Source organism: Microcaecilia unicolor, chromosome 8 (assembly GCF_901765095.1).
Source record: "Microcaecilia unicolor chromosome 8, aMicUni1.1, whole genome shotgun sequence".
Taxonomy (NCBI): domain Eukaryota; kingdom Metazoa; phylum Chordata; class Amphibia; order Gymnophiona; family Siphonopidae; genus Microcaecilia; species Microcaecilia unicolor.
In genome coordinates, this window is record NC_044038.1 from 37,714,041 (window position 1) to 37,741,693 (window position 27,653).

At 46.4% G+C, this 27,653-nt stretch overlaps 1 protein-coding gene across 1 annotated transcript in view; it reads left to right on the forward strand.

The window, feature by feature from the left end:
• LOC115476004 overlaps positions 1–27,653 on the forward strand; it is a gene marked incomplete at its 5' end in the record, with an annotated part of 269,698 nt that overhangs the window by 70,175 nt on the left and 171,870 nt on the right. Inside the window, 7 exon segments of the mRNA XM_030212099.1 lie at positions 332–607; positions 11,203–11,358; positions 13,238–13,422; positions 14,751–14,933; positions 17,085–17,179; positions 20,980–21,149; positions 25,138–25,297. Of these exon segments, the coding sequence (XP_030067959.1) occupies positions 332–607; positions 11,203–11,358; positions 13,238–13,422; positions 14,751–14,933; positions 17,085–17,179; positions 20,980–21,149; positions 25,138–25,297 (1,225 nt within the window).

Consider the following 27,653-nt stretch of genomic DNA (forward strand, 5'->3'; position numbering starts at 1 on the left):
CCCTAACTCCACCTCCACACATAAATTGTGACTCTGCCCATGCTCTGCCCTAACTCCTCCCCTGAGCATGCCTGCTGTACAAGAATGCACTGGCTTGCATTGTGTGTACTTTTAAGTGTGACTTAGGTTCATGAGAGGTCTTTTCCATACCTAAATCTGTGTTTTACATATGGAAATGGTTTATAGAATTACTGTCCGTGAGTCTAATCTCCGCTAAACATTTTGTATAGTGAATCATACCACAGGGACAGGTTTAGGCTAAATTGACTTTGTTGTGTGTACAGTGCTTTAGAGACATACATGTGGTCTTTTGGCATGTTTCTTTTACCAGGTTGGCATACGATTAGAAAATTCCGAAGCTCTGGTTAAGAAATTATTTGGTCACCGCTTAGCTGTTGTTCGTGAATACTTCTCTATGAAAAGTGAAGACAGCTATACCAATTCAGACTCTCCAACGAAAGGGGCTTCCAAACCCAATCAGAAGAAACAGCCGATGAAGCACCATGGTCAGAAGGAACATCCTATCTCTGATAAGCTCAAATCAAAAACGACAAAGCACATCTGCCCAAGTGGAAAATATAATAAAATGAATGACGTACAGCAAAAGGTATAATATTGGAATCCATAGAGCGATGCTTAGGTTGAAAATCCAAAACGACTCTTTCATGCTTGTCTTATAAAGGGATTCAAAATAGTATCCAAAAGAAGTGAAATACCAATAGTGAACCATTCAATCACACCTTTGATATATATAGCAAATGCAGTATTTCACGTGCAGTAGTTCAACTTAATTATTGAAACTGTATGTGCTCATAGAGGTAAATGTGAGCATTATAACAGAGGCTAAAGAATTCACTCACATGCTTCTCACATTCAAACAGCCTTCTGAAATTATAATCATCAGTCCCACAATTTATCAGTCTTTCCCACCCCCATCTTTTATATACATTACAAGCTTTTGAGACCTTAAAGACATCTTTAGATTTATGGAAGAAGCCTGTGAGATCTTGACATCTCAGGTACCACAACATCCCTTTTTTCGGACTTGTAAAATGTATCATAGCCATATCAGCTCCTGTTTACTTTTTTTTCCCTTTGGTAGAGTGATGTAAATTGCATGAGTGTTTGCAAAGGCATTGCAAAGTGTTTGTGACAGAAATGCATAAATGATTACATTTGCCACATATATATATGGACTTATAAAGGGCATTTCTAAAAAAAATAAGTGCATACTTTCCTTTAGAGCAGGGGTGAGCAACCACAATCCTCGAGGGCCACAATCCAGTTGGGTTTTTAAGATTTCCACAATGAGTGTGCATGAGATTGATTTGCATACAGCTTTCGTTGTATGCAAAGAGATCTCAAGCATATTCATTCTGGAATTTTGAAAACCCAACAGGATTGTGGCCCTCGAGGTTGTCCACCCCTGATTTGTAGAATATTTGTGTAACTGGATCTACAAATGGATATATGAGCATTTCTGCCAGGCATGGAGTTGGTGCAAGGCTCATGCCTAGATTCTGGAGATGCACATATACTCTGAAATTCTATAAATGGCACATAAAATTGTGTGTGCAAATTTGGGTACACACCTAATTTGCGCATAAAATTTTAATTGATTAATGCGCTAATTAGCGCCAATAATTGGGTGCTCATAATTATTTCAACCCTTCTAATATTTCCCAAGCACACATCAAACTTATTAATAGATTTGAAGTGTTATGAAGGATCTTCAGACTTCATGCATCCTGGCTGCTAAACCTGCAGTTTTTCAAGCAGTCAGGTGCAAATCCTCATTAATCCTTTGGTGTGTGTATTTTTTTTAGTATGTATTTTCTTTAAACCAATTTACTATTTCTAGTGCTCAATTCTTTAATGGTCTCATATTTCCCTTCAAAACTAATTTCTTGTTCATCACAAACTCAACTTAAGCATATTCAACTACTTAACTGGCAGTAAGATGCAAACAACAGGAACCTCAACCAACTTGGCCAGGTTTCGCGACTTCATCAGGGCTGAGATTCTTTTTCACTCTCATGTTACCATCTTCATATTTGACAAAATATAGGGGTCGATATTCAGACTGCAGGAGGCAGCATTAAATATCCGATTTATTTTTGGCCGGTTTAAACTTCTGGTCAAATCAATATTCACTGCTGGCTTTTTAATTTTATAGCAGCCAAAGTTAGGCCTGCTATTTGGGCAGCCTGATTTAGCCGCAAAACATAGCTGGCAATGCGCTGAAAATTCATGCCTAGCCGGCTATATCATGTGATATAGCCGGTTAGCCACTAGGTACTAGATTCTAAATATGGCGCCACACAAAAAAATCGGCGCTGAATAAAATACGCCTAGGCATATTCTATAAACCACACTTAAAGTTAGGTGCGGTTTATAGAATACACCTATGGCCCATCCGCGCGACTAAATCTACTGGTAGGACTTTACACCAATGCTGGCGACTAAGTTAGGCGCAGAGCAGATGTATTCTATAACAGCGCGCATAATTTTTAGAAACGCTCTTGACCCGCCCATTCCACACCCATGGCCCCTTTTCAGCTGCGCACATTAAAATTTACGCGCATCACTTTACAGAATACGCTTAGCAAGTTGTGCACATAAATTCTAATTAAAACCAATCAATAACTGCTCAAGTGGCAATTGTTGGGGCTGATCGGCTTGGTAAGGTAATTAAGTTGCGTGCGCAAATCAGAATATGACCTAATTTGCGAGCGCAACTCAAGTCGCACTATTTAGAATCTGGAGCTTTGCACTCACCACAAATATGTATTTGTGGATAGTTGGATAAGTGCTTTTTAAGAGGCCAGAAGCCATTCCTGTCTAATTAAATAACGCTGAATATCTGGTGAATTGTGTATATGCCAGTATTCTAGTCCTTTCTATGTATATTTGGTATATAAATGTCAGCACCTTCTTTATAGCTCTGCTTTTCTGAAATGAGAAATCCGCTGGCAGTTCTGCTGTTTAGCTTACCGTCACTCTAATTAGTGCCTTTATTTTTTGCATGGTTGGTTGATGTTTGTGAATATATTTGAAAAAGCAGCAAACTAACCAAGTGTTATGAGCCTTTGCTGCTCCAAAAGAGGTCGAGGGCTGTCAGTTGCTCTGGGTGGATGCAGCCTAGTTTGTGAAAAACCAGATGAACACAATTAAAGAGAATTAAACTTCATTTTGAACTTAAGAAGAAGGGTCAGCCTAGTTTACGCTTTGCATCATTTGCTGGCAGAAAGCAAGTATAAAACACTACAAAATAGATTTCACAACGGATGTTGTTTTCTTGTACTTTTCTATATAGTTTTATTTTATTTCTTACTGAAAAATAACTTTCTGCCACTTAGCAGTTTTTTGCTCTATTTGGTAAGTGAGGCCCTCAGCTTGCTATGTGAGATCGATTTTCAGCTCCTGCCTGTCTAAACCATGCTCAGCATCCCAGCTGTCGATATTTAGTGGCACTTCATCAAGAAATGCCACTGAATATCGGCTCTGACCATGGCAGCGTTGCCCAGTTAGTGCCAGGTTGGTTCGTGGACAGATTGGGGAGGAGCCAGTAGTTATGCGGGCAGTGGCCGCATAGCCATGCAGGATAGGACTGCATAAAAGGCTGATCCTATATTTGTCTGCTTAGCTATATAGGTGTTGGCACTGAGTATTGGTGGGTGTGCCTTGATGTGACCTGGCATTGAATCATTGTTCCTGTAAGCTGAGCAGAAGTCTTCCAACTGCATTCCTGCCAGTGAGGGGCGGTGCTTCAATATTATGCCTTCCATCACTAGGGACAGGCAGGTTCCCTGGAGTCCTGCAGACTTGCCTGTCTCTCACTATTGAGAATGTGATAGTGAAGCAGCGTCCTCTACTGGTGGAGGACTCCCACTCAGCTTAGAGGCAACAGTGCATTGAATATCTGGCCTTAATTCTACATGTGGTTGTCAGTAGGTTAAAAACTTCTGACTACTGCAGGCTGAAAGCTAGATGGGAATCAACGCGAACATTGGCATTATTTTTCTTAGCTCCCTCACTTTGGAATTGTCTTCCTAAAGAACTTAGGCTTGAAGATTCTTATACTCATTTTCGTAAAACTTTAAAAACACATTTCTTTCGGGAGTCATTTGAAAAAAACGCTTAAATAGAAATAAAGGAAAAAAAACTTTTAGTTTTTTGATTTTTATTAATGTTTTTATGATTATAGCTTGTGAAATCTGTATGTGTGTTGATTTTTTGCAGTGCTTTTCTATCATAAATGGATTTCAGAGTATGTCTATTTATTGTCTTAATGTCATTTTAATGTTATTTTATGTTGTAAACCGTTCTGATTTACCTTTGTAATAAGTGACGGTCTAGTAAATAAATAAACGATAATATTGGGCAGGGAGTACATAAAATTTCCAAAGGCATTTTTTAAATCTCCTGCAGTTAGTTGTCAGGTTCTCTCATCACCTCTGCCACTTCATTACCACCCCTAGAGACAATCCCTTTCTTATCCCCAGCCCCTCCTCCTACCTCTCAGCTGATCTCCCCATCCCCTCCTCATCCTCCCTTCCCCAGGGGCCCTTTTACTAAGCCGCGTAGGCGCCTATGGGCGTCCAACACACGCCAATTTGCTAACGCTTGGCCCTTGCGGTAATTTCATTTTTGACGTGCATCCGCTAGGCATGTCCAAAAAGTAATTTGTATTTTCTGACGCGCGTCAAGTGGCATTCCATGCGCGTAGGTCATTACCGCCTGGTTAATGTGTGAGGCCTTACCACTAAGTCAATGGCTGGCAGTAAAATCTCAGACCCAAAATGGACACACACCAATTTTCATTTTGCCGCATGTCCATTTTAGGCCAAAATTTTAAAAAGGCCTTTTTTACAGGTGCACTGAAAAATGGATCTTCGCACGTCCATAACATGTGCCTACACTACCGCAGCCCATTTTTCAGAGCGCCTTTGTAAAAGGACCCCCCCCCCCCCCCCCAGTTTGTCCACTCATGATTGAGCTAGTAGCCTGAGGAGAGCAGTGGTACACTGAGCCTCCTCTTCCTTTGAAGCTTGACCCGCTTCTGTGTGTCCCTGTATGCAGGGCCGTGCCGATGCGGTAAGCGAGGTAAGCGCCGCAGGGGGGCGCCCACCTCTGGAGGGCGCCGCCGCGGTGCTTACCCTCGCCCCGGTGCCCCAGCCCAATCGTGGACTTCTTCAGACTTCCCTGCTGCCCTCACAAGCGTAGCGCTTTTGTGAGGCAGCTCGGGCTCTCCCTCCTTCCTTACTTGGTTCCCGCTCTGGCTCCCCGATCGGCAGCCCCCCCCCCCGCGTGTTTTAACCTTTACTCTCCGACGTGGGAGCGATGTCAATCAATGAAGAACGTAGAACAGACTCGCTTCCAGCTTCTCTCTTCACAGTGTCCCGCCTTCAGCGTCAGCGATGATGCACTTCCTGTTCCCGCGAGGGCGGGACACTGTGTGAAGAGAGAAGTTGGAAGCGAGTCTGTTCTACGTTCTTCATTGATTGACATCGCTCCCACGTCGGAGAGTAAAGGTTAAAATACGCGGGGGGGGGGGGGGCTGCCGATCGGGGAGCCAGAGCGGGAACCAAGGAAGGAAGGAGGGAGAGCCAGAGCTGCCTCGCAAAAACGCTGCAGCCTGCCACATGTAGGGGGGAGGGCAGGGGAGAGGAGAATTGTTGGCCATGTATGGATGCAGGGCAGGGAGAGAGAAGAAATCGCTGGACAGGAGGGGAGAGGGCAGAGCAGGGGAGAGAATTGCTGACATGGATGGATGGAGGGGAGGGCAGGGAAGAGAGGAGAATTGCTGGGCATAGATCGAGGGGACAGGGGAGAGAGGAAATTATCTGGAGATAGATGGAGGAGAGGGCAGGGGAGAACGGAGAGTTCCTGGACATGGATGGAGGGGAGGGCAAGGGAGAGAGGAGAATTCTGGACATGGATGATGGGAGATGGGAAGATGGGATCCTGAGATGGGAAGGCGGTAGAACAAGAGGACATGAAATGAGATTGAAGGGGGGCAGACTCAAAAAAGATGTCAGGAACCAGTGTTCTTGTAATAATTGTTAAAACTTATAAATAAAATAATTAAAAAAAAAAAAAAAGATGTCAGGAAGTATTTTTTTCACGGAGAGGGTGGTGGACGCTTGGAATGCCCTCCCGTGGGAGGTGGTGGACATGAAAACGGTAACGGAATTCAAACATGCGTGGGATATGCATAAAGGAATCCTGTGCAGCAGGAATGTATCCTCAGAAGCTTAGCTGAAATTGGGTTGCGGAGCAGGTGGGGGGAAGAGGGGTTGGTGGTTGGGAGGCTAGGATAGGGGAGGGCAGACTTATACGGTCTGTACCAGAGCCGGTGATGGGAGACGGGACTGGTGGTTGGGAGGCGGGAAATACTGCTGGGCAGACTTATACGGTCTGTGCCCTGAAAAAGACAGGTACAAATTCAATATAAACTCATATCTTGGGCAGACTAGATGGACCATGCAGGTCTTTTTCTGCCGTCATCTACTATGTTACTATGGATGGATGAATGGGGACAGGGGAGAGAGGAAATTTTCTGGAGATGGATGGAGGAGAGGGCAGGGGAGAACGGAGAGTTCCTGGACATGGATGGATGGATGGAGGGGAGGGCAAGGGAGAGAGGAGAATTCTGGACATGGATGGATGAATGGGGACAGGGGAGAGAGGAAATTTGCAGGATATGGGTGGATGGATGGAGGAGAGGGAAGGGGAGAATGGAGAGTTGTTGGACATGGATGGATGGAGGGGAGGGACGTCAGGAAGGAGATGCACATGGATGGAGGGGAGGGAAGAGAGGAGAAATGCTGGACATGGATGGAGTGGAGGGCAGGGAAGAGAGGAGAAATGTTGGACAAGGATGGGGGGAAGGAAAGATAAAGGAAGGAGATGCACACGGATGGAGTGGAAGGGAGAGAGGAGAAATGCTGGACATGGATGGAGGGAAGAGAAGACAAAGGTTGTAGATGCACATGGATGGAGGGGAGTGAGGAGAAATGCTTTATATGGATGGAGGGGAAATTGCTGAATTTAAAGGCTGGATTGGAACACTTTGAGGGCAGATGTTGAAACTGGAGAAAGGATAGGGTGGTAGACAGGACGCATAAGGACACAGAAAGATGGTGGACATGATGAGAGAAAAAAATATCAAATGGAAAGAAGACACTGGGACCAAAGCTAATAGAAAAACTAAATGCTCTGACAGCAAAGGTAGAAAACATTTTTTATTCAAAATTTATTAATTGGAATATGTCAGCTTTTGGAAATGTACATCTGTGATATTTTGCATGTAAGTTTCAATGTTTCTAGTATTGCTGCATGCTGAGTCTGACTTCTTGTATTTTGCCTTCATATCTGTTAAGCCATGTGTTTTTCATGTGTGATCAAGATGCAGTATTCTGCTAGCGTGAAGTACAGTGGTGGAAATAAGTATTTGATCCCTTGCTGATTTTGTAAGTTTGCCCACTGACAAAGACATGAGCAGCCCATAATTGAAGGGTAGGTTATTGGTAGCAGTGAGAGATAGCACATCACAAATTAAATCCGGAAAATCACATTGTGGAAAGTATATGAATTTATACGCAAAATCTCACCTCGTGGGGTATCCTTGATCATGAGGAAGGTTAGAAATCAGCCTACAACTACAAGGGGGGAACTTGTCAATGATCTCAAGGCAGCTGGGACCACTGTCACCACGAAAACCATTGGTAACACATTACGACATAACGGATTGCAATCCTGCAGTGCCCGCAAGGTCCCCCTGCTCCGGAAGGCACATGTGACGGCCCGTCTGAAGTTTGCCAGTGAACACCTGGATGATGCCGAGAGTGATTGGGAGAAGGTGCTGTGGTCAGATGAGACAAAAATTGAGCTCTTTGGCATGAACTCAACTCGCCGTGTTTGGAGGAAGAGAAATGCTGCCTATGACCCAAAGAACACCGTCCCCACTGTCAAGCATGGAGGTGGAAATGTTATGTTTTGGGGGTGTTTCTCTGCTAAGGGCACAGGACTACTTCACCGCATCAATGGGAGAATGGATGGGGCCATGTACCGTACAATTCTGAGTGACAACCTCCTTCCCTCCGCCAGGGCCTTAAAAATGGGTCGTGGCTGGGTCTTCCAGCACGACAATGACCCAAAACATACAGCCAAGGCAACAAAGGAGTGGCTCAGGAAGAAGCACATTAGGGTCATGGAGTGGCCTAGCCAGTCACCAGACCTTAATCCCATTGAAACTTATGGAGGGAGCTGAAGCTGCGAGTTGCCAAGCGACAGCCCAGAACTCTTAATGATTTAGAGATGATCTGCAAAGAGGAGTGGACCAAAATTCCTCCTGACATGTGTGCAAACCTCATCATCAACTACAGAAGACGTCTGACCGCTGTGCTTGCCAACAAGGGTTTTGCCACCAAGTATTAGGTCTTGTTTGCCAGAGGGATTAAATACTTATTTCCCTCTGCAGAATGCAAATAAATTCATATACTTTCCACAATGTGATTTTCCGGATTTAATTTGTGATGTGCTATCTCTCACTGTTACCAATAACCTACCCTTCAATTATGGGCTGCTCATGTCTTTGTCAGTGGGCAAACTTACAAAATCAGCAAGGGATCAAATACTTATTTCCACCACTGTATTTGCAGCCCTTTTTGTTTTATTTTGGTTTCACTAGGTTGTGTACTGGTGTTTTAGAGCCCGGTGTAATTATAGTGCTGCCTTTCCACACATAAAGGTTGTAGCTCGTCCTGTCCTTGGAATTAGTGCTGTTATGGTTTGGTAAGGCTATGAGTGTGTTTTGCACAAGTTTGTATATAGTGTTTTGCAGTGGAGAGATTGTGTGTTGGCCTTACTAAGTTGGCACCAAAACACCAGAAAGGGTGTACAGCCGTAAATCATGACACACTACCTCTTGAAGGATCTACATATGGTCGTTAATAAAAGGAGCTCATTGTGAACACTAGCCACCCTAAAAGGGTGTTTTTTGGCTCTACACGTATCATGATATTATGATCCCTTGTTTCATATTGTTGACGGTCTGCATTTTCCGTATGGGTGGTATATTGGTGTATTAGGTTCTGCCCAGTGTAATATTTATGGTACAGTAAGGTTCTGAGTGTGTTTTTGCACAAAGTTGTGCCTAGTGTTTTGCAGTTGAGCGATTGTGTTTAGTATATGCTTTGAGCAACCACTTTATTCTTTGACATATGATACATATCTAATATCTAAATTTAATAAAAGGTATTAACTGTGACTTTTATTTTTACTTATTTTTTTTCTGTGTGTTGTCAAACACTTATGGAGGTAAGCTCCGCCCCTGGCCCACCCTTAACCCCGCCCCCTTTAGCCTCCCCAAACAGTTGGGCCACCGACCGCCTATGGCAGGCATGGATGGGAGGGCAGCAGCAGGGCCCAGGGAGAGGACAAATTGCTGGAAGTGGAGGGGAGAGAGGAGGATTGCTAGCTATGGATGCAGCAGGGAAGGGCAGAGAGGGACAAGGATGGACATGGGGGCCCAGGGAGAGGACAATTTGCTGGAAATGGAGGGGAGGGGAGAGAGGAGGATTGCTGGCTATGGATGGAGGAGGGAAGGGCAGAGAGGGACAAGGATGGACATGGGGGCCCAGGGAGAGGACAAATTGCTGGAAATGGAGGGGAGGGGAGAGAGGAGGATTGCTAGCTATGGATGGAGGAGGGAAGGGCAGAGAGGGACAAGAATGGACATGGATGGGAGGGCAGGACCCAGGGAGAGAGAAGAAATTGCTGGAAATGGATATAGAGCAAGAAATGAAGAAGAAAGGAGGAAAGTAAAGAAATAAATTAGCCCTGGAAATGGAGTTAAGAGGACAGATAGCAGCAGACTCAGATACTGGGCCAGCATGATCGGAAAAAGAAAGTCACCAGACAACAAAGGTAGAAAAAATCATTTTATTTTCATTTTAGCGTTTGGAATATGTCCACTTTGAGAATTTACATCTGCTATCTTATTTTGCAATGTATAGCAATTTGTTTCTAAGAATATTGCTGACAATTCCTGTCAGTGTGGCAAGTGGTGAGCGATCATTTTCACCGGGGGGGGGGGGGGGGGGGGCGCCAACTGATAGTCTGCAGGGGGGCACCAGAGACCCTAGGCACGGCCCTGCCTGTATGGAAAGATATTGGTATGTTGTACAGGATGTGTGTATCTGGAAGTTAATAAATAGAAATCTAAAAAAAAACTGAAAATATGGAGGATATCTTTTTTTTTTTATTGGACTAACAATACATTTTTTCACTAGTGTTCAAAGGCCAGAACCACCTTCCTCAGGCACCTTTTTCAGCGCACCTGTATAAAAGGCCTTTTTAAAATGTTTGCCGAAAATGTACATGTGGCAAAATGAAAATTGCCACGTGTCCATTTTGGGTCTGAGACCTTACCGTCAGCCATTGACCAAGTGGTAAAGTCTCATGTGATAACCAGGCGGTAATGACCTGCGCACACCAATTGCCACTTGGCGTGCGTCCGATATGCGAGGCAGAAAGGTTTTTTTTAGCCGCACATATCGATGCTTGCCAAAAATGAAATTATCGCAAGATCCACGCAGTAGCTGTGCGGTAACTCCATTTTGGTGCACGTTGGGCGCACGTAGATGCTTATGCGGCTTAGTAAAAGGGCCCCTTAGTTCCTTTCTACTACTAATATTTTAGAGTGCCTAGTCCTGCTAGTCAGATTTGTGAGGTATAGTAAATTCTGAATAAATACATACGGGGCGGGGATGGTGCTGGGCAGACTTGTGCGGTCTGTGCCAGAGCCGGTGGTTGGGAGGCGGGGCTGGTGGTTGGGGGGCGGGGATAGTGCTGGGCAGACTTATACAGTCTGTGCCAGAGCCGGTGGCGGGAGACGGGGCTGGTGGTTGGGAGGCGGGGATAGTGCTGGGCAGACTTATATGGTCTGTGCCAGAGCCAGTGGTTGGGAGGCGGGGATAGTGCTGGGCAGACTTATACGGTCTGTGCCCTGAAGAGGACAGGTACAAATCAAAGTAGGGTATACACAAAAAGTAGCACATATGAGTTATCTTGTTGGGCAGACTGGATGGACCGTGCAGGTCTTTTTCTGCCGTCATCTACTATGTTACTATGTTATTTTCGTTCAAGCCTGTCTATCTGCACAATGTCATGTTTCTATACCACTTTTCCCCTCAGTTCACCAAAGGGATGGGGAGTAAGAAGGAGCTGAAATGTGGGCTGAGCCTGAAGATCTTTGGAAATGAGCTTCGCTTTCTGGACTGTGAGGACATGAAGGCCGATGTGAAGCGATACTCCCTGAGCCTGGCTGAGCTCACTCTCAAGTTTCTGAAGGTAAAAGGCGATTCTGAGCTAATCTGTGACAGTGGTGAATAGTTCTAAGCTTTCTTATATTTTATTGTTTTCACGTGAATCTAATACTTATGAAAGCAGAGCTGCCAAGGTTTATCCAACTGCAGGAAACAGGCTTTTTGGCCAGTCCTGATCTCAAGCTAATACCTTGATGGAACAAATGGTATTTATAGTTCTTGATTCAACTATTGAAATCAGTGCTGAAAGTCCCATAATGCATTTGGCTGCGGTTGTCCAGATTTCATGACTGGCCTTAAATCTCCCACTTGGAACTGAGAAACTTGGCAGCTCTCTGATAGCTGTCATCTTAGCAGTACTGGAAGCTAAAACCCCTTATTTGCCCTTATACAAGCTTAAGCTTAGCAGTGACATTGACAGAGTTCACCCCATTGTGTTTCAGTCCTGCTGTGGAAGAAGGCATTTGTGGAACGCAAGGGGTGGTTCAGATTTCCTGCTCTGTCGTTCCTCCAGTGGAGTACCAAGGGGGGGGGGCGGTGGGGGCGGTCCGCCCCGGGTGCACGCCGCTGGGGGGGGTGCCGTGCGCCTGTCAGCTCTTCGTTTTCATGCTCCCTTTGCCCCGGAACAGGTTACTTCCTGTTCCGGGGCAGAGGGAGCATGAAAACGAAGAGCCGGCAGGCGCGCGGCACCTCCCCCCCCCCAGCGGCGTGCACCCGGGGGGGGTTCTTTCATCGAGGGATCGGGGGTTCTTTCGCCGGAGGGGGTGGTGCGTCACGCTGTTCCGGGGGGGGGGGGGCGCTGCACCCGGGGGGCGGGGCACATCAGCGATCCGCCCCGGGTGTCAGCCCCCCCTAGGAACGCCACTGCGTTCCTCTGCCTCTCGGTTCAGTCTGTGACACTAATGGATGATGGTTGTGCTCTCCATATTTACTAAGATGCGCTTCTGTTAACATGCATTATTTTACCATTAAAATGTGTTATTTTACTGCAGGTTCCATTGAATAAAATGGGACCCAGGGTCAACTAACCCATCCTCACAGGCCCCATCTCCAACCCCGTCCCGTCCCCGCAGACCCTGTCTCCGTCCCGTCCCTGTCCCATCCCTGTGGGCTCTGTTCTCATCTGCAGAAACCTCGAACATTTATGATTTTATATTTAAATCTTTTTATTAAAGTATAAAAAGGAACAATATGCTGTGCAACTGTTGTGTATGAATTACAAATAGAAAACAGTAATAACAATGAGCAGCTATAATAACCCTCCCACCACCACCACCCTCGACCCTTCCAACCCCAACAATAGCTGGCTTCTGTTACCCCAAGGAATCCTAATCCACCCTGTTAAAAAGTCCATGGGTACAAAATACAGCCCATTCTGTATGCCCTAGAGGGGAGAAATATGCCCTATGAAGCACTGTTATGATTTTTTAATCTGTGGATGAACAAGAAGTCATCAACAATCTAAGGATTCAGTCTAGCTCTCCTGTCTTCCACAATCTCTCCTGCAATAGAAGTTGTGCTGGTAGCAGGTTGTACACGATCCCCCATGCAAATTTTGCTAGCTGTGGCCAGCATGTTTGCTTGTTTTTCCAAAAAAATAAAAGTATTGTCGTCTACATCAAGCAAACATAAATAACAGTCCAGTTCATTAACAGGCTTCAAAATAGAATGTGACATGGACAAAGTTTGTCCCCATCCTCGCGCTCTGTTTCCGTCCCCATCCCCGTGGTTACTGCGGGTTCCCATCCCCATGTCATTCTCTACTAGGCCTAGTTTGCCTATTCCTTAATCCTGCCCTGAACTTGAGTCAGAGTGGTAAAAACATGGTATGTACAAAAGCTAGCAGAGTTAAGAGGTTTGGTTTGTAGGCTGAGCCTAGCTATTTTCCTTTTTTTTTGCAACAGGGTCAAGAAGTTCAATATGGTAAAAGACTGAGTCTGGCCACAGAAGAATTAACATTCCCGGCAATCTCAGGATTTCCAGTTCAACTCTCTTTAATTGCCTCTGGAGCTGTGAAAGTAAAAATTAAAGGGAATGTGGATTTCAAACGACAGTCAGACTTTTTCATAAATGGATATATTAAGCCAAGGTGATCTATGTGCTATAGGAAGAAACATTAAAATGTTATTAGCTGCTCTTGAGTAATGTTGGGAGTGATGGGATGCGGAACACAGTACACTGGGATGTTCAGTGAGGGACCATCCAATTAATAAAAAATAGTAGTATTCTAGGTTCAGATGTAGGCAGGGGTACTTGGGGCTACTGAGTACAGGCACCTTTTCCATTGTCTGCTAAAATTGACCCTTGGACCCCAAGTTTTAATGCAAGAGTTCAGGCTCAACACACCAATTCTGCCTTGTCATAGATTCTGTGACTGGTTGCAGGAGGCCTGGCTATTGTGGGGTGGGTCCCTCAGTGATCACCCCAATTCTGAAGGGCGGCCTAGCATTTGAGTACTGGCACCTTTTTTGCTAGAAAAAACACACTGGATGTAGGGCTAGTTGGGTAGTGGATATGCACGGTCTCCGTACTTTTTTTTTTTTTCATAGTCCTACATTTCTGCCTCACTTCACCTTCCTTTTTTAATGTCTGTCCTCTCCTTGATGAGATCATTTACATCTGGAAGAACATGTCAGAACTTTCATGTCACTTGTGGCATAAGGGCATGAAAATGAACCAAATCATTGCGCTTGAAATAGAAGAGTGATATTTCTAATTTTTGGCCTGCAGCATAAGGATCCAAATCTCAGGAGAGCCTCCAAATTCAAGGCCTTGTGGCTTCTTACACACAGATGCCGAAACCCCCTAGAACCACTCCCATTGACCTGAGTAGAGTTGCATGGTTGTAGGCAGCAGCTAAGAATTTATTTGACCAACAGGCATAATGCCAGTAGGTGGAAGTTTGGCCCTATATACAGTGGCGTACCAAGGGGGGGGGGCAGTCCACCCCGGGTGCACGCCGCTGGGGGGTGACGCAGCGTGCGCCTGCTCCTCCGAGTTGGCTAAACTTCGCTCAATCGCTGCAGCTCCCTCTGCCCCGGAGCAGGTTACTTCCTGTTCCGGGGCAGAGGGAGCTGCAGCGAACGAACGAAGTTTAGCGAACTCGGAGGAGCAGGTGTGCGCCGCGGCACCCCCCCCAGCGGCATACACCTGGGGGGGGGTGTCATTTCACCGGAGGGTGGGGAGATGTAATCTAGTGGGGGGGCACACTACACCCGGGGGGGGCGCATCGGCGTTCCGCCCCGGGTGCCATCCAGGCCAGGAACGCCACTGCCTATATAGAGTTCCTGTTGCTTAAGCTTTGTTCAGAAAAGGTAATACAGTGTACAAACTATGTAGAAAACTACAATGATCTTCTGTTTTGAGAAAGAAAAATGTCTTTAAACAGAAAATATGTTTGCCTGTATAACCTGACAGTGCTCTCATCCAACTATCAGCCCAAATGGGAATTGTGGGGGCTTTGGGACAAGCTGGTCTGAAATGGATAACTGGGATAAGAACATCGACTAACCTTGATGGTGGAGTCCAGGTGAAAAAGGGTCGAGAGCTCAAAGTGTTCCTGAATACTCCGGAAGAATCCATGGAGATAATTGATTTCAGGTACAAGTCAATTATTGCAATATTCAGCTAAGATCAATAGTATTTAGGCGATCTGTAAACTGTGGATTCTTTATCATACCATAAATGCATAAAACAGAGCTCTGTGTATTCAGGGCAGAGTTCAATAAATGGCATCCAAAGTTAGGCGCCAGGATGATCCATGCTAAAAGGCCCTTTTAGTAAGCTGCGGTAAATGGGGCCCTGCACTAGTGGTGGTGGCTGCTGTCTTTGCCATTCGCCAGGACCCCTTTTACCGCAGCGGGTGAAAAGGCCATAAAAAGAAATGGCTGTGCAGTAAGTTCACACCAGGGACGTAGCCAGACTTCGGCGGGAGGGGGGTCCAGAGCCCAGGTGAGGGGGCACATTTTAGCCCCCCTGGTGCTGCCGACCCCCCCCCCGCCATTGCCGACCCCCCCGCCACCAACTTTGCCCCCCCCTGCCGACGACCCTCTTGACCCCCCTCCCGCTGCCAACCTGCCGCCGCCGTCGTCGCCTACCTTTGCTGGCAAGGGACCCCAATCTCCGCCAGCTGAGGTCCTCTTGCTTCCCACGCAAGGCTTCGTTCTGTTTCTGACGTCCTCCATGTTGTACGTGCAGGACGTCAGACTCACTGAAACGGAACGAAGCCTTGACGTGCAGGACGTCAGAAACAGAACAAAGCCTTCCGCGGGGGTTGGGGTCCCCTGCCAGCAAAGGTAGCCCACGGCTTCAAGTCACATAAACTTCTGATTTGAACCTGGAGTTTGGAGCAGTGGCGTAGCCACGTGGAGCCACGGGGGCCTGGGCCCCCATAGATTTGGCCCTGGGCCCCCTGCCAATGACCCTCTTAACCCCCCTCCCGCCACCAACCCTCTCCCACCGCCGCCATCCGCTACCATTCCTGGCGGGGGACCCCAACCCCGCCAGCTAAGGTCCTCTTCTTCCGGCGCAAGGGTTCGTTCTGTTTCTGTGAGTCTGACGTTGTACGTGCAGGACGTCAGACTCACAGAAACAGAACGAAGCCTTGCGCCGGAAGAAGAGGACCTTGGCTGGCGGGGGTTGGGGTCCCCCGCCATCAAAGGTAGGCGATGGCGGGGGAGGGTTGGTGGTGGGAGGGGGGTCGAGAGGGTCATCGGCAGGGGGGGGTCAAAGTTGTTGGTGGCAGCGGCAGCGGGGGGGGGGGGGGGGGCGGCAGCAGGGGCGGGGGCTAAAACTTGCCCCCTCACCTCGGGCTCTGGACCCCCCTCCCGTCGAAGCCTGGCTACACCCCTGGTTTGGAGGAGTGCTTAAATAGTGAATTTTGCTTACTTTACTGGCATGTAAAACCAACTCCCTTTGCATAAAGGTTGAGTTTCAGTGGATGCTCTCTAATTAGCTCCTCTCTGATAATCTGACACTAATTTGTGTAAGTTGCAAATTTGTGCCTTATGCATTTCTGTGATGCTATTTATACGTATAAACTAACTAGTAATGCTCCTAGTTCTTTTAAACATCTTCCTTTTTGAAGCCAGTTAAACATGTTTCTTCGGTGGTGTCTTGTGTATTTTATACAAGGCTCATTGCTCAGCAAGTTTAAACGGCTGGTTGAGGGCATCCATTTCCTCACCTAGACGACCAATACAAAGTTATCCACTCATTTCTGTCTTAGATTCACTGATCTTACTGCAGCAGGAGTGAGTGTGACAATACGGAGACCACCGTGGGGAAGAGCAGGATGAAGTAAAATAAGCTCCAAACAGTACATCACTCTTGATAACTTAGTAGACCAGAATAACTAAAATATTTTTTATTATTGGGGTATTTATTAAACCAGGAGCAATTGCTTGATGAGCATTCAGAGTAAAGCTGTAATGCAGGAGAAATTTATTTATTTATTACATTTGTATCCCACATTTTCTCACCTATTTGCAGGCTCAATGTGGCTTACAGAGTTTGGTTATGATATAATCATTCCATGATATCAGATACAATTGGTTATGTACAAAGATTGAGTAAGGGAAGAGAGAGGGAAGGTGTTATGCAGGATAGAAGGTGGACTTTAATGACTGGGTGGATTGGTGAGGTAGTTGTGTAAGGTTATGGGTTCTCTTTGTAGGCCTTGTTGAAGAGATGTGTCTTCAAAGATTTGCAGAAGTTAGTTTGTGATTTTTGTGTTTTCTCTTTTCCTGGAAGCTCTAAACTTTATCTTGTAAGTATGGATGGAACTGAGAGGAAGATTGATCTTCCCAAAGACAGTACAGAAACAAAGACCTGTACAAGTGAAGAAGGTAAGTTTGCAGGCATCCTTTCTATGCTGTACAACTCCTGTTCTATCACTGTGAATCTAGTGTTTTCCAATTAGAACTTAATTCTAATGCACACCCAGCTACAGGTAGCCAAAGAAGATTCTCTGAATACCAGAACCAATTGCTGAGAAGATCCAAGCATTTTGGCGGAGATTTGGAGTGGCCCTGGGAGCTCCACTGAGATTGGTGTAACCTCAGAGGCCTCGCCCCTTGATGTTCTGTAACTTATCAGAAGGCAGCAGCACTATGTCTGTGATGTTGTGTAGTGATAGTGCTACAGATGCACACACTGAGCTCGATTAGACATCAATGAACTCAACATTTACTCATTTATACCTCTAGGTCCCTAGGGAATATGTGCATTTATAATCTGAAAATTCATTTGAATGTTAGAGTAAAATATCCAGATTTCTTAGGGCTCCTTTTACTAAACGGCGGTAAGCCCAACGTGGGCTTACTGCTCGCTATACAGGAAGTACCACCGGGCCACCGCAGTAGCCCAGTGGTACTTCCCACCCCTAGCACGCAGTCACTTCCAGCGCCACAAAATTTATTTATTTTTGTAGCGCAGTGCCAGAGTGTACCCAGTGGTAATTGGGCAGTGCCGTGTGCTGGGTTAGCGTGGGAGCCCTTACCACCACCTCAATGGTTGGTAGTAAGGGCTCTTCCCCCCCCCCCCAAAATGGCCATGCGACAAATGCTTACTTGCCACATGGCCATTTCCTGCAGGAAGGCAAGACTTCCCTTTTACCAGCTGCAGTAAAAGGGGGCCTGAACAGGGCCGCCGAGAGGGGGGCAGGGGGGGCAAAATTCCCCAGGCCCGGGCCTCCAAGGGGGGCCGGGTCAGGCCGCCAGCACTGCAGTCCCCGGTCTCACCTGCCTGCCTCCTCAGCTCCGGGCCCCCTTCATTCAAAGCGGCAGTCGCAGATCGCATCTCTTCTGGCCTTCCCTCCCTGTGTCCCGCCCTTGCAGAAACCGGAAGTTACATCAGACGAGGGCGGAACACAGGGAGGGAAGGCCAGAAGAAATGCGATCTGCGACTGCCGCTTTGAATGAAGGGGGCCTGGAGCCGTGGAAGCAGGCAGGTGAGACCGGGGACTGCATAGGCGGGGGGAGCGATGGGGGGGCGGCAGCGGTAGGGGGGGCGGAGGCGGGGCAGCGGGGGGGCAGAGGCGGGGCGGCCTTGCCCCGGGCCCGGCCTAATCTCTCGACGGCCCTGGGCCTCGTCGCGTGTGTAAAACATGTGCCAATGCCAGCGCCGGCCCCCTTTTACCACAGCTTGGTAAAAGGGGCCCTGAGTGTAGTATTCTCAAACACACATCTTTATAAATAATTCTCACCTCCAATTCTGAAGCTTACTGTGTGGCAGGGAAACACTGAAGCCCTGTAATGTTGTAGCCTGTCAGCACCACTCACTCTCACTCATACACCCGCCCTCAGCCACGCCCCATCCAGACATAATTCGCAACCCCAACGTTCTGATGAAGCCCCAAGCTCCACCCACTTCCGTGAAGGGTTCGTTACTTCGTGGTGGTGAAGCCTGTCCACTGACCATGTCTCTCTGTCACGCCCTCGCGTCGAACGTGATGTCGAAGGGCGGAACAATTACAGTGAACGAAAGGAACGCAACGGAAAGGGAGGAGTAGGGAAACATGTGGAGCATGTTTCCCTACTCCTCCCCCTGCCTCACAGTCAGCTGCCAGTGCGCCGACAAAACCAAAATGGCGCCAAAAACGAGTGTACAAAAACGGGACAAAACCGCTTCGGGGGGGGGGGGAGGCAGGCAGGCAGGCAGGCAGCCAGAGACACTAAACGTCGGAGGGTGCGAGGGAGGGACTTACACTCATTCCGTCCCCCCAACACCTCAACGACAACATGGATGCAGCACCTCACAGGTTTGCTTTCTTTTGAGTGTGTGGCGATGACGGCTGCACAGAGTAGGGGAAACAGAGATTAACCAAATTGCCTTCCTTGCTTACACTGCACTACATAGCCTTACGTCCACTCCTGTCTACAAACAGAGGGGAGGGAGGACCGCATGCAACTTGGAGGGGACACAGGGAGAGACCGGGGGAGGGGGAAACCTTGCTAGCGCCCATTTCATTTCATACACTATTCTGACCTGCTAAATCATTTTCCCTTCACTGGCATTGTTAGTTTTGGATGGTGGCTGGAAATAGCTTGTTTTCTCTCTTGTATTTTGTTTTCTAAAATATTAGTGGTTTATGCTAAGCAGAAATTGTGCACTGTCAGATCTTTAGAATGACTGAATGTTGTGCATGGTAAGCCACTGCATCGGGGGACAGCTACTGATCCAAATCTGTTGACAGCTAGGGTCTGTGGGTCATGTCTAATACAATTGCCTGTCACTGGCTGAGAATATCTTGGTGAAATAATAACTGGGAATTTCTTCTGTAGACAATAGAGCAGTTCAGCTACAATATTAACTGTAGAAATAAGGGGCCAGGTATTCAAAAGCACTTGTTCATATATCAGTAGGCCATGTGTCCACAAAGCAGCTATCTACCAATATTCAGAGGCATTATCCCAATAGTTGTTCATTTTGGGGCTCTTTTATTAAAGTGCATTAAAATCAGGGTTTAATGCATTGTAACACAGGATTTTACTGCACGCTAAGTCCAGATTTAATATGGCAACTTTTGGGAGCATTCCCTCTATATTTTTTACTGCAGGTTGTGCATTAAACCAATCATTAGCACACAGTACCTGCCAGGACTATGTACCATCTCCTATTTAGAAGGTGCTAAGTGCTCCTGCATTAACTCGTGGGCATTCCATGCCCCCTCTCCACCCATGGCATGCCCCCTCAGAAAAAAATTCTGAAAACTATTTGTACAATAATGCATGGTTTACCGGTAAGCGGCAACTACGGCACAACCCCTTAACCAATTTGTGCAGTAGCCTCTTACCACACGCTAACCGTGCATTCATCTTTGGATTCTATAAAGGCCAGGCAAAGTTGGGCATCCAAATATAGGTGCGTGGGCCAGATGCGTGTGCAAATTAATGAGTTAATGAGGTGTTAGCAGTCAATAATTGGAGTTAATTGGCATCAGTTTGTATTTGCACATGTATCTGGCCTAGTTGCTATTGTATAACACCTGTGCCTAAATTTCATAGCACATAACTCAAAAGGGGGCGTGGCCATGGGAGGGGCATCGGTGCATTCCCAGAAATCATAGAACAAGTATGGGCGCCAGGATTTATGCCAGATTCCAGTAGGCGTAAGTCCTTGCGACCAAAGTTGCACACAGGAATCCGCTCTAAGTGCTCTTCTGTAAAGGGCGTTTGGTTGAGGTGCCCTTTATAGAATATGACTTTAGCGCAGAACTTTCCAGCACCTGTCTTTGGGTGCCATTTACTGAATCTGGCTCAAAGTGTTTAACGCACTTTAGTAAAGGGCCCTTTCTGTGGTACTGACAATACTGCTACCCTCATATGTTGTAAACATAGATAAACCAAAAGAGGGGACCAGTAAGTTAATGAAACAGGGTGTAAGGGTAAGGAAAAAGTCTAAGAGTTATGAACTGGTTACTGGAGTTGAACAATCATAGTACATCATTGGGGTTATAATAATTGATCAATTTATCCATAAAGGCTTTCAGATAGTGAAGACTGTACAAAATGTGATTAATACAAGCATCTATATTTAAATAGCTTTTGTACAATCCTATCTGGAATATGTACTAGGCAGTCAAAGCATTTCTTCGACCCAGTCAAATAAATGATAATTCTAATGCCTCTTTTTCTCTCTTCATCAGTGTCTAAGTTGCTTGGTTGGCATTTCTGTTCCGAAATGTCCTACCCCAGAACTGTTAGTGGCCTCTCGTTTCCGCTGTCTGGACCAGTGAAAGCAGCGCTTATCCTAAAAAAGCAAGACAGAGGGCTAAAACAGTTTCTGCTTGAAGCTGCTTATAACTATATTCCTCAGGTATCGCCAAGCTCTTTTTGTTGTTTTGTTGATACATGAAACCAGAACAGATAAAGGAAGTGGGTGTTGAGCATGGAAGGAATCCAGTTACACTCTCATGGGAGATATTACATAGCTATACATTAATGTCCTAATTTTAATTCATAGATGAAATAGGAATCTGATGAAAGACATCACATCAACACGTAAGCAGCTGTTTCCCCTTTACAGAATACTTGCTTATCTGAGTATATATGTGTCTAAAATTAACATTTAGCCACAAAGGAGGAGTGGCCTAGTGGTTAGGGTGGTAGACTTTGGTCCTGGGGAACTGAGGAGCTGAGTTCGATTCCCACTTCAGGCACAGGCAGCTCCTTGTGACTCTGGGCAAGTCACTTAACCCTCCATTGCCCCATGTAAGCCGCATTGAGCCTGCCATGAGTGGGAAAGCGCAGGGTACAAATGTAACAAAAATAAAGTAGATACTATTGGAGATTCTAGGTGGAATGTTGCTACTATTGGAGATTCTACATGGAATGTTGCTATTCCACTAGCAACATTCCATGTAGAAGGCTGCACAGGCTTCTGTTTCTGTGAGTCTGACGTCCTGCATGTACGTGCAGGACGTCAGACTCACAGAAGCAGAAGCCTGCGCGGCCACATTGGTGATCTGCAAGGGCCGACTTCAATCTCAAATAGTAGTAACAGTGGAGGAGTGGCCTAGTGGTTAGGGTGGTGGACTTTGGTCCTGAGAAACTGAATTTGATTCCCGGCACAGGCAGTTCCTTGTGACTCTGGGCAAGTCACTTAACCCTCCATTGCCCCATGTAAGCCGCATTGAGCCTGCCATGAGTGGGAAAGCGCGGGGTACAAATGTAACAAAAATAAAATAGATACTACTGGAGATTCTACATGGAATGTTGCTACTATTGGAGATTCTACATGGAATGTTGCTATTCCACTAGCAACATTCCATGTAGAAGGCTGCGCAGGCCACATTGGTGATCTGCAAGGGCCAACTTCAATCTCAAATAGTAGCAACAATGGAGGAGTGGCCTAGTGGTTAGGGTGGTAGACTTTGGTCCTGGGGAACTGAGGAGCTGAGTTCAATTCCCACTTCAGGCACAGGCAGCTCCTTGTGACTCTGGGCAAGTCACTTAACCCTCCATTGCCCCAGGTACAAATAAGTACCTGTATACAATATGTGCATAGCACGGGGTACAAATGTAACAAAAAAAAAAAAAGCTGGTGTTAGCATCTAAGTGCTGCAGATACCCATTGTGATAATGATAAGGTGCCCTCGCCGGGCTTCAGGAACCTCCTGGACACCACCTTCACACTCTGGCCACTCATCTGGTCTCTGGAACTCCTCCAACTCGCCTCCGGAACTCAACTGTTCCCACTCCTCTGGAGACTGATGCCTTTTCCACTCAGCTTCACTTTGAGTTCTCTGGTCCTCCAGAACCAGCGGGTAGTCTGTTGGCCTTTCTGCACACTTCCCTGGGGATACAATTACTGCCTGGGTCTGACCAACCCTCTGCTCTTCCCTTGGCTTCAGCTTTCAGACAGTGTTATTCAACTGCCAAGGGTAGCAGGGATCCTCTGATGTCCTTGTTTCCAGGTGGTTATTTCAACAAGGTATAGTGCCATTTGTAAGCCCAAAGGGGTGCTCTCTGGTGTGCAGTGGCCCTCTAGTGGCTCCTGCCCAGCCTCACCAGCCCTTTGCCTCAGGGAACCACCTTGAAACCAGATTTCTCTGTGACTGCGTTGACTCGGGCCTCTATGTTTGGGCCTCCCCTTTCCCTCAGGGTGACCTCTTCATTAACCTTCAGTCCTGGCCCGGCCTCCCCGCTGTATCTCCTGGTAACCAATCCACCTTACCAGTTCTTCTGGTGGGGCCCCCTGGTCATCCTTCTCTAGAAGATAGCACAGCTTCCTCTGCTTTCAAAAATATGCAAATTAACTGGTTGAATGTAAATTCAGTTTATTAGAGCTAGGTCACAGTCTTTTGGGAACCTGGCTTTCCAACTCTTCTTTGACTGCAATTCACCCTCCTGAGACCATTTACTGGGGAACATCTGGGTCTCAGGGTATAACAGCCACCTCCCCTGGATAGGACACACTTATTCACCTTGACCTTACGGTCCTATCCTCCACCCCACGGCTGTTTGTTCACTTTAACCACTTCACAGTTCCAACCTCCATATTTTGGGACTTCTAACCCCAGGCTTTTACAGCCTGCTTTACCTTCTCGGACACACAATCCCGGACACACAGTCCTTCCTCCACAGCACCAGGATCACACAGTCCAGGCTTCAGGCCTCCAGGCTCCCATCTTCTCTCCCTCGGCAAAACTCCTCTCTTTCAGGCAAACCTCCCCCCTCTGCTAAGAGGAAGCTATTTATGAGGTGTCCAATAAACCTCCCACCTCTTGAAACCTCGCCCCTCTGGTTCCAGAAAGATCTGGCCTAGAAGCCTCTTCTCACTCCCCGCAGCTATCTCTCTGGAGCTCCCTCTACTGGCCCATACATGCCAATACTCAGCTCAATCCCTGGAGCTCCCTCTAGTGACCAGAATGGGCATTTTCCCAATTTCAGTGGGAGAGCGCCCTCTGGCGGTCTCCTCATGTAAGGGCAGATACTGTGTTTTTCACACCATGTAACTTACAACATTCTACAACATAATAACATAACATAGCAAATGATGGCTGATAAAGACCTGAACGGTCCATCCAGTCTGCCTAACAGTCACTCACACTCAGGGGCGGCCCGACAGTCTGCTGCCTGAGGCAAGGGGATGTCCTGCTGCCCTGGCGCTGCTCCACCCCCCCCCCCCCTAGTCTGACATATCCCCCTTCCTTCTATCCCCCAATTTACCTTCTTTTCTGGCTTTCCAAAAGTCAGAGCGACAGTGGTTCCCATACACGCTAGCCTCTCCTCCATGTGCCAAATAGCTTTTTTTCAGGCCACAATTAATGCCATTGTTTGACTAATAACTTCCAAAGATCAATTTTACTGCAATTGCTGATTAGGTATTTTTCACATATTCTTCATTCCAGTTGTTAAAATGAATCTCATTAAATTGAGCCCTATCTATAATAGCAGATACAAAAGTGGGCTGTCTATCACTGCTGGACAGTGACTGTACCCATTATCTTTTCTCCCAGCATGCCAATAACGAGTCTCAATTACTCCCACCATGGATCTCCCCCTTGCAAATGTCAGTACGCAGAACCAAAGAGCAGCACTATAGGAGCAGAAGTGTCATGGCCCCCACAGGATCTTGGCTATTAGAGAAAGCCATGGCAGCAGTGGCGTCCTGGGGGGGCGGTGGGTGCGGTCCGCCTGGGTGCACGCCGCTCGGGGTGGGGGGGGGGGGGTGCCACGCGCGCCTGTCCTCCGTTCGTTCCATGCTTCTTCTCTGCCCTGGAACAGGTTACTTCCTGTTCTGGGGCAGAGAAGAAGCATGGAACGAACGGAGGACAGGCGCGCGTGGCACCCCTCCAGCGGTGTGCACCCGGGGGGGGGGGGGGTATCACGCTGCATGCAGGGGGGGCGTTGCACCCGGGCGGCGGGGTGCATCGGCGATCCGCCCCGGGTGTCAGCCCCCCTAGGAATGCCACTGCATGGCAGACAGCTGAGCAGAGAAGTGGAAGAGAGCAGACAAAAAGGGAGGGTGCATTGGAGGGGTGGAGGAGGGGAGAGAGAGAGCCTGCTGGCAAGAAGGGCTGAGAGAGTACCTTGGTTGGGTTCAGTGGAAGGTGGGACCAGTCCTGAGGTGGAACAAATGCTGAGAGCACCGGTATGTTGTCTACAGGTATCCTCTAGTATTACTAATATATAAGCAATACATGTTAAGTTCTGTTTTCCAAACTTTCAGTAGATGCAGGCCAGATGATCTTATTCATTTAAGGATTATCCTTACTGAGCTGTGACAAATATCTCAAGATGCTCAAAGTTTTCTTCATTTCAAAGTCACTGGGCCAATCTCCATCTTGTTGCTTTTCTAGAAGGACAGTTGGATTCCAAGTGAAGCAGCCCTACATTTCTTTGTGGGAACTCCAAAGTCATATCTGAAGAGAGATATTGGTGTTGACCTGATCTTTAATGTGCCACAGAAAAAATTCAGAATACAGCTTGTACACCCCAGAAAGAAGATCCAAATGGAAGGTAAGTCATAAAGTAAAACAGCCACAATGTCCCATTGTATAGCTATATTACAAATCTTTATAAATAAAAATTAAAAACAGCCACACACGTTTGAGCCTATCATCATCTGATGAGTTCTTATCTTGTTTGGGTTTGTTTGGTTTTGTTTTGTTTAGGTAAGGCATAGCCATGGGTGGGTCTGGGCCCACCCACTTTCAGCTCAGGCCCACCCAGCAGTGGCACACACCATTTGTTTAATTGGCAGGTATTCCCAAGCCCTGCAAGTTGAAGACATCCCCAACTCACCAAACACATAATTATCAGAACACTGAAGCACTGTGCTCCCAGCCACCAGTTCATACACGAGAACTGAGCAGGTGTGGTGTGCCAACATCGGTGGTTGGGAGCCCTGTATTGACTGCCTTGTAGTTCCGATTGGCAAGTTGAGGATGTCTTCAGTTGGTGAGGCTTGGGGATTCTCACCAGCTAAGGTAATCACTTTTAAGTTTGGTGGGGAGGGTGGAGGTGGAGAGGAAATACATCATGCCAACCCATTCTCCCTGTTGGCCCACTCAAAATTGTCTTCTGACTATTTTTGAAAAAAGTAAACAAACGATTCAGGCTCCGAAGGCCCTGGGGTCCAGATTCCCACTCTACTCATTATTTTATAGACCTCTGTCATATCTCCTCTCAGCCGTCTTTTCTCCAAGCTGAAGAACCCTAGAAGCTTTAGCCTTTCCTCATAGAGAAATCGTCCCATTCCCTTTATCATTTTCATTGCCCTTCTCTGTACCTTTTCTAATTCCACTATATCTTTTTTGAGATGGCGGTGACCAGAATTGCACACAATATTCAAGGTGTGCTTGCACCATGGAGTGATACAAGGCATTATAACATCCTCATTTTTGTTTTCCATTCCTTTCCTAATAATACCTAACATTCTATTTGCTTTCTTAGCCACTGCCGCACACTGAGCAGAGGGTTCAACGTATCATCAATGATGACGCCTAGATCCCTTCCTGGTTGGTGACTCCTAATGTGGAACCTTCCATTACGAAGCTGTAGTTTGGGGTTCCTCCTTCCCACATGCATCACTTTGCACTTGCTCACATTAAATGCCATCTGCCATTTGGATGCCTAGTCTCCCAGTTTCATAAGGTCCTCTTGTCATTTTTCACAATCATCTTGTAATTTAACAACTTTTAATAACTATGTTGTCACTCAGCAAATTTAATTACCTCACTAGTTGCTCCTATCTCTAGATCATTTATAAATATGTTAAAAGCAGTGGTCCCAGCACAGAGCCCTGGGGAACCCCACTAACTACCCTTCTCCATTGAGAATACTGGTCATTTAACCCTACTCTCTGTTTTCTATATTTTAACCAGTTTTTAATCCACAATAGAACACTACCTCCTACCCCATGACTCTCCAGTTTCCTCTGGAGTCTTTCATGAGGTATTTTGTCAAACGCCTTTTGAAACTCCAGATACACAATATCAACCACCTCACCTTTATCCACATGTTTGTTCACCCCTTCAAAGAAATGTAATGGATTGGTGAGGCAAGATTTCTCTTCACTAAATCCATGTTGCCTTTGTCTAATTAATCCATGCTTTTGAATATGCTCTGTAATTTTGTTCTTTGTAATAGTCTCTACTATTTTGCCCGGCACCGACGTCAGGCTCACTGATCAATAATTTTCTGGATCATCTCTGGAACCTTTTTAAAAAATCAACATTACATTGGTCACCCTCTAATCTTCTGGTACCATACTTGTGCCTTGTTGCAAGCAATTATTAAAGCATACTTTTTTCAGTAAGCTTTTCCTGTTAAGCCTGCTGAAATTAAGATCCAGATGCTTTACTTGTATTGGTATGATGGATAGTGTGTTTGTATTTTAGGAATGCATGTGCTTGAATGTTTGTGCTATCCTGTTTTATTGTAGTTCTTTCTGTTTTTTGGTTTTATATTTGTGTATCATAAACCACTTAGATTGCCTTGGTGACTACGTGGTATACAAAGTTTAAATAAAACTGTAAACATGCATAAGTTATAAGAATACTATAAGTTAAGCACCTTGCATGTAGGCATGCAAACCTCAAAAGTGGAAGGCATGAAGCACCAAGATGGTCCAAAGTGGTGAAAAACTATTCCTTTATTGATACTGTTCCAAATGAGTCCACAGATTCAACTGCATCCTTTTGGGCATAATTTGATTTTTTTTTCTATTGTCTACTCTGGTTTTGTAAGTTACTATTGGATATTATGTTTGATTGCTGTATTTTGATTTCTCATTTCCCACTCCTTGATCATCGATATGTATGGTCTACAGCTCATTGTCTTTCAGTAAGGATATTACATCGTAAGCAGAATA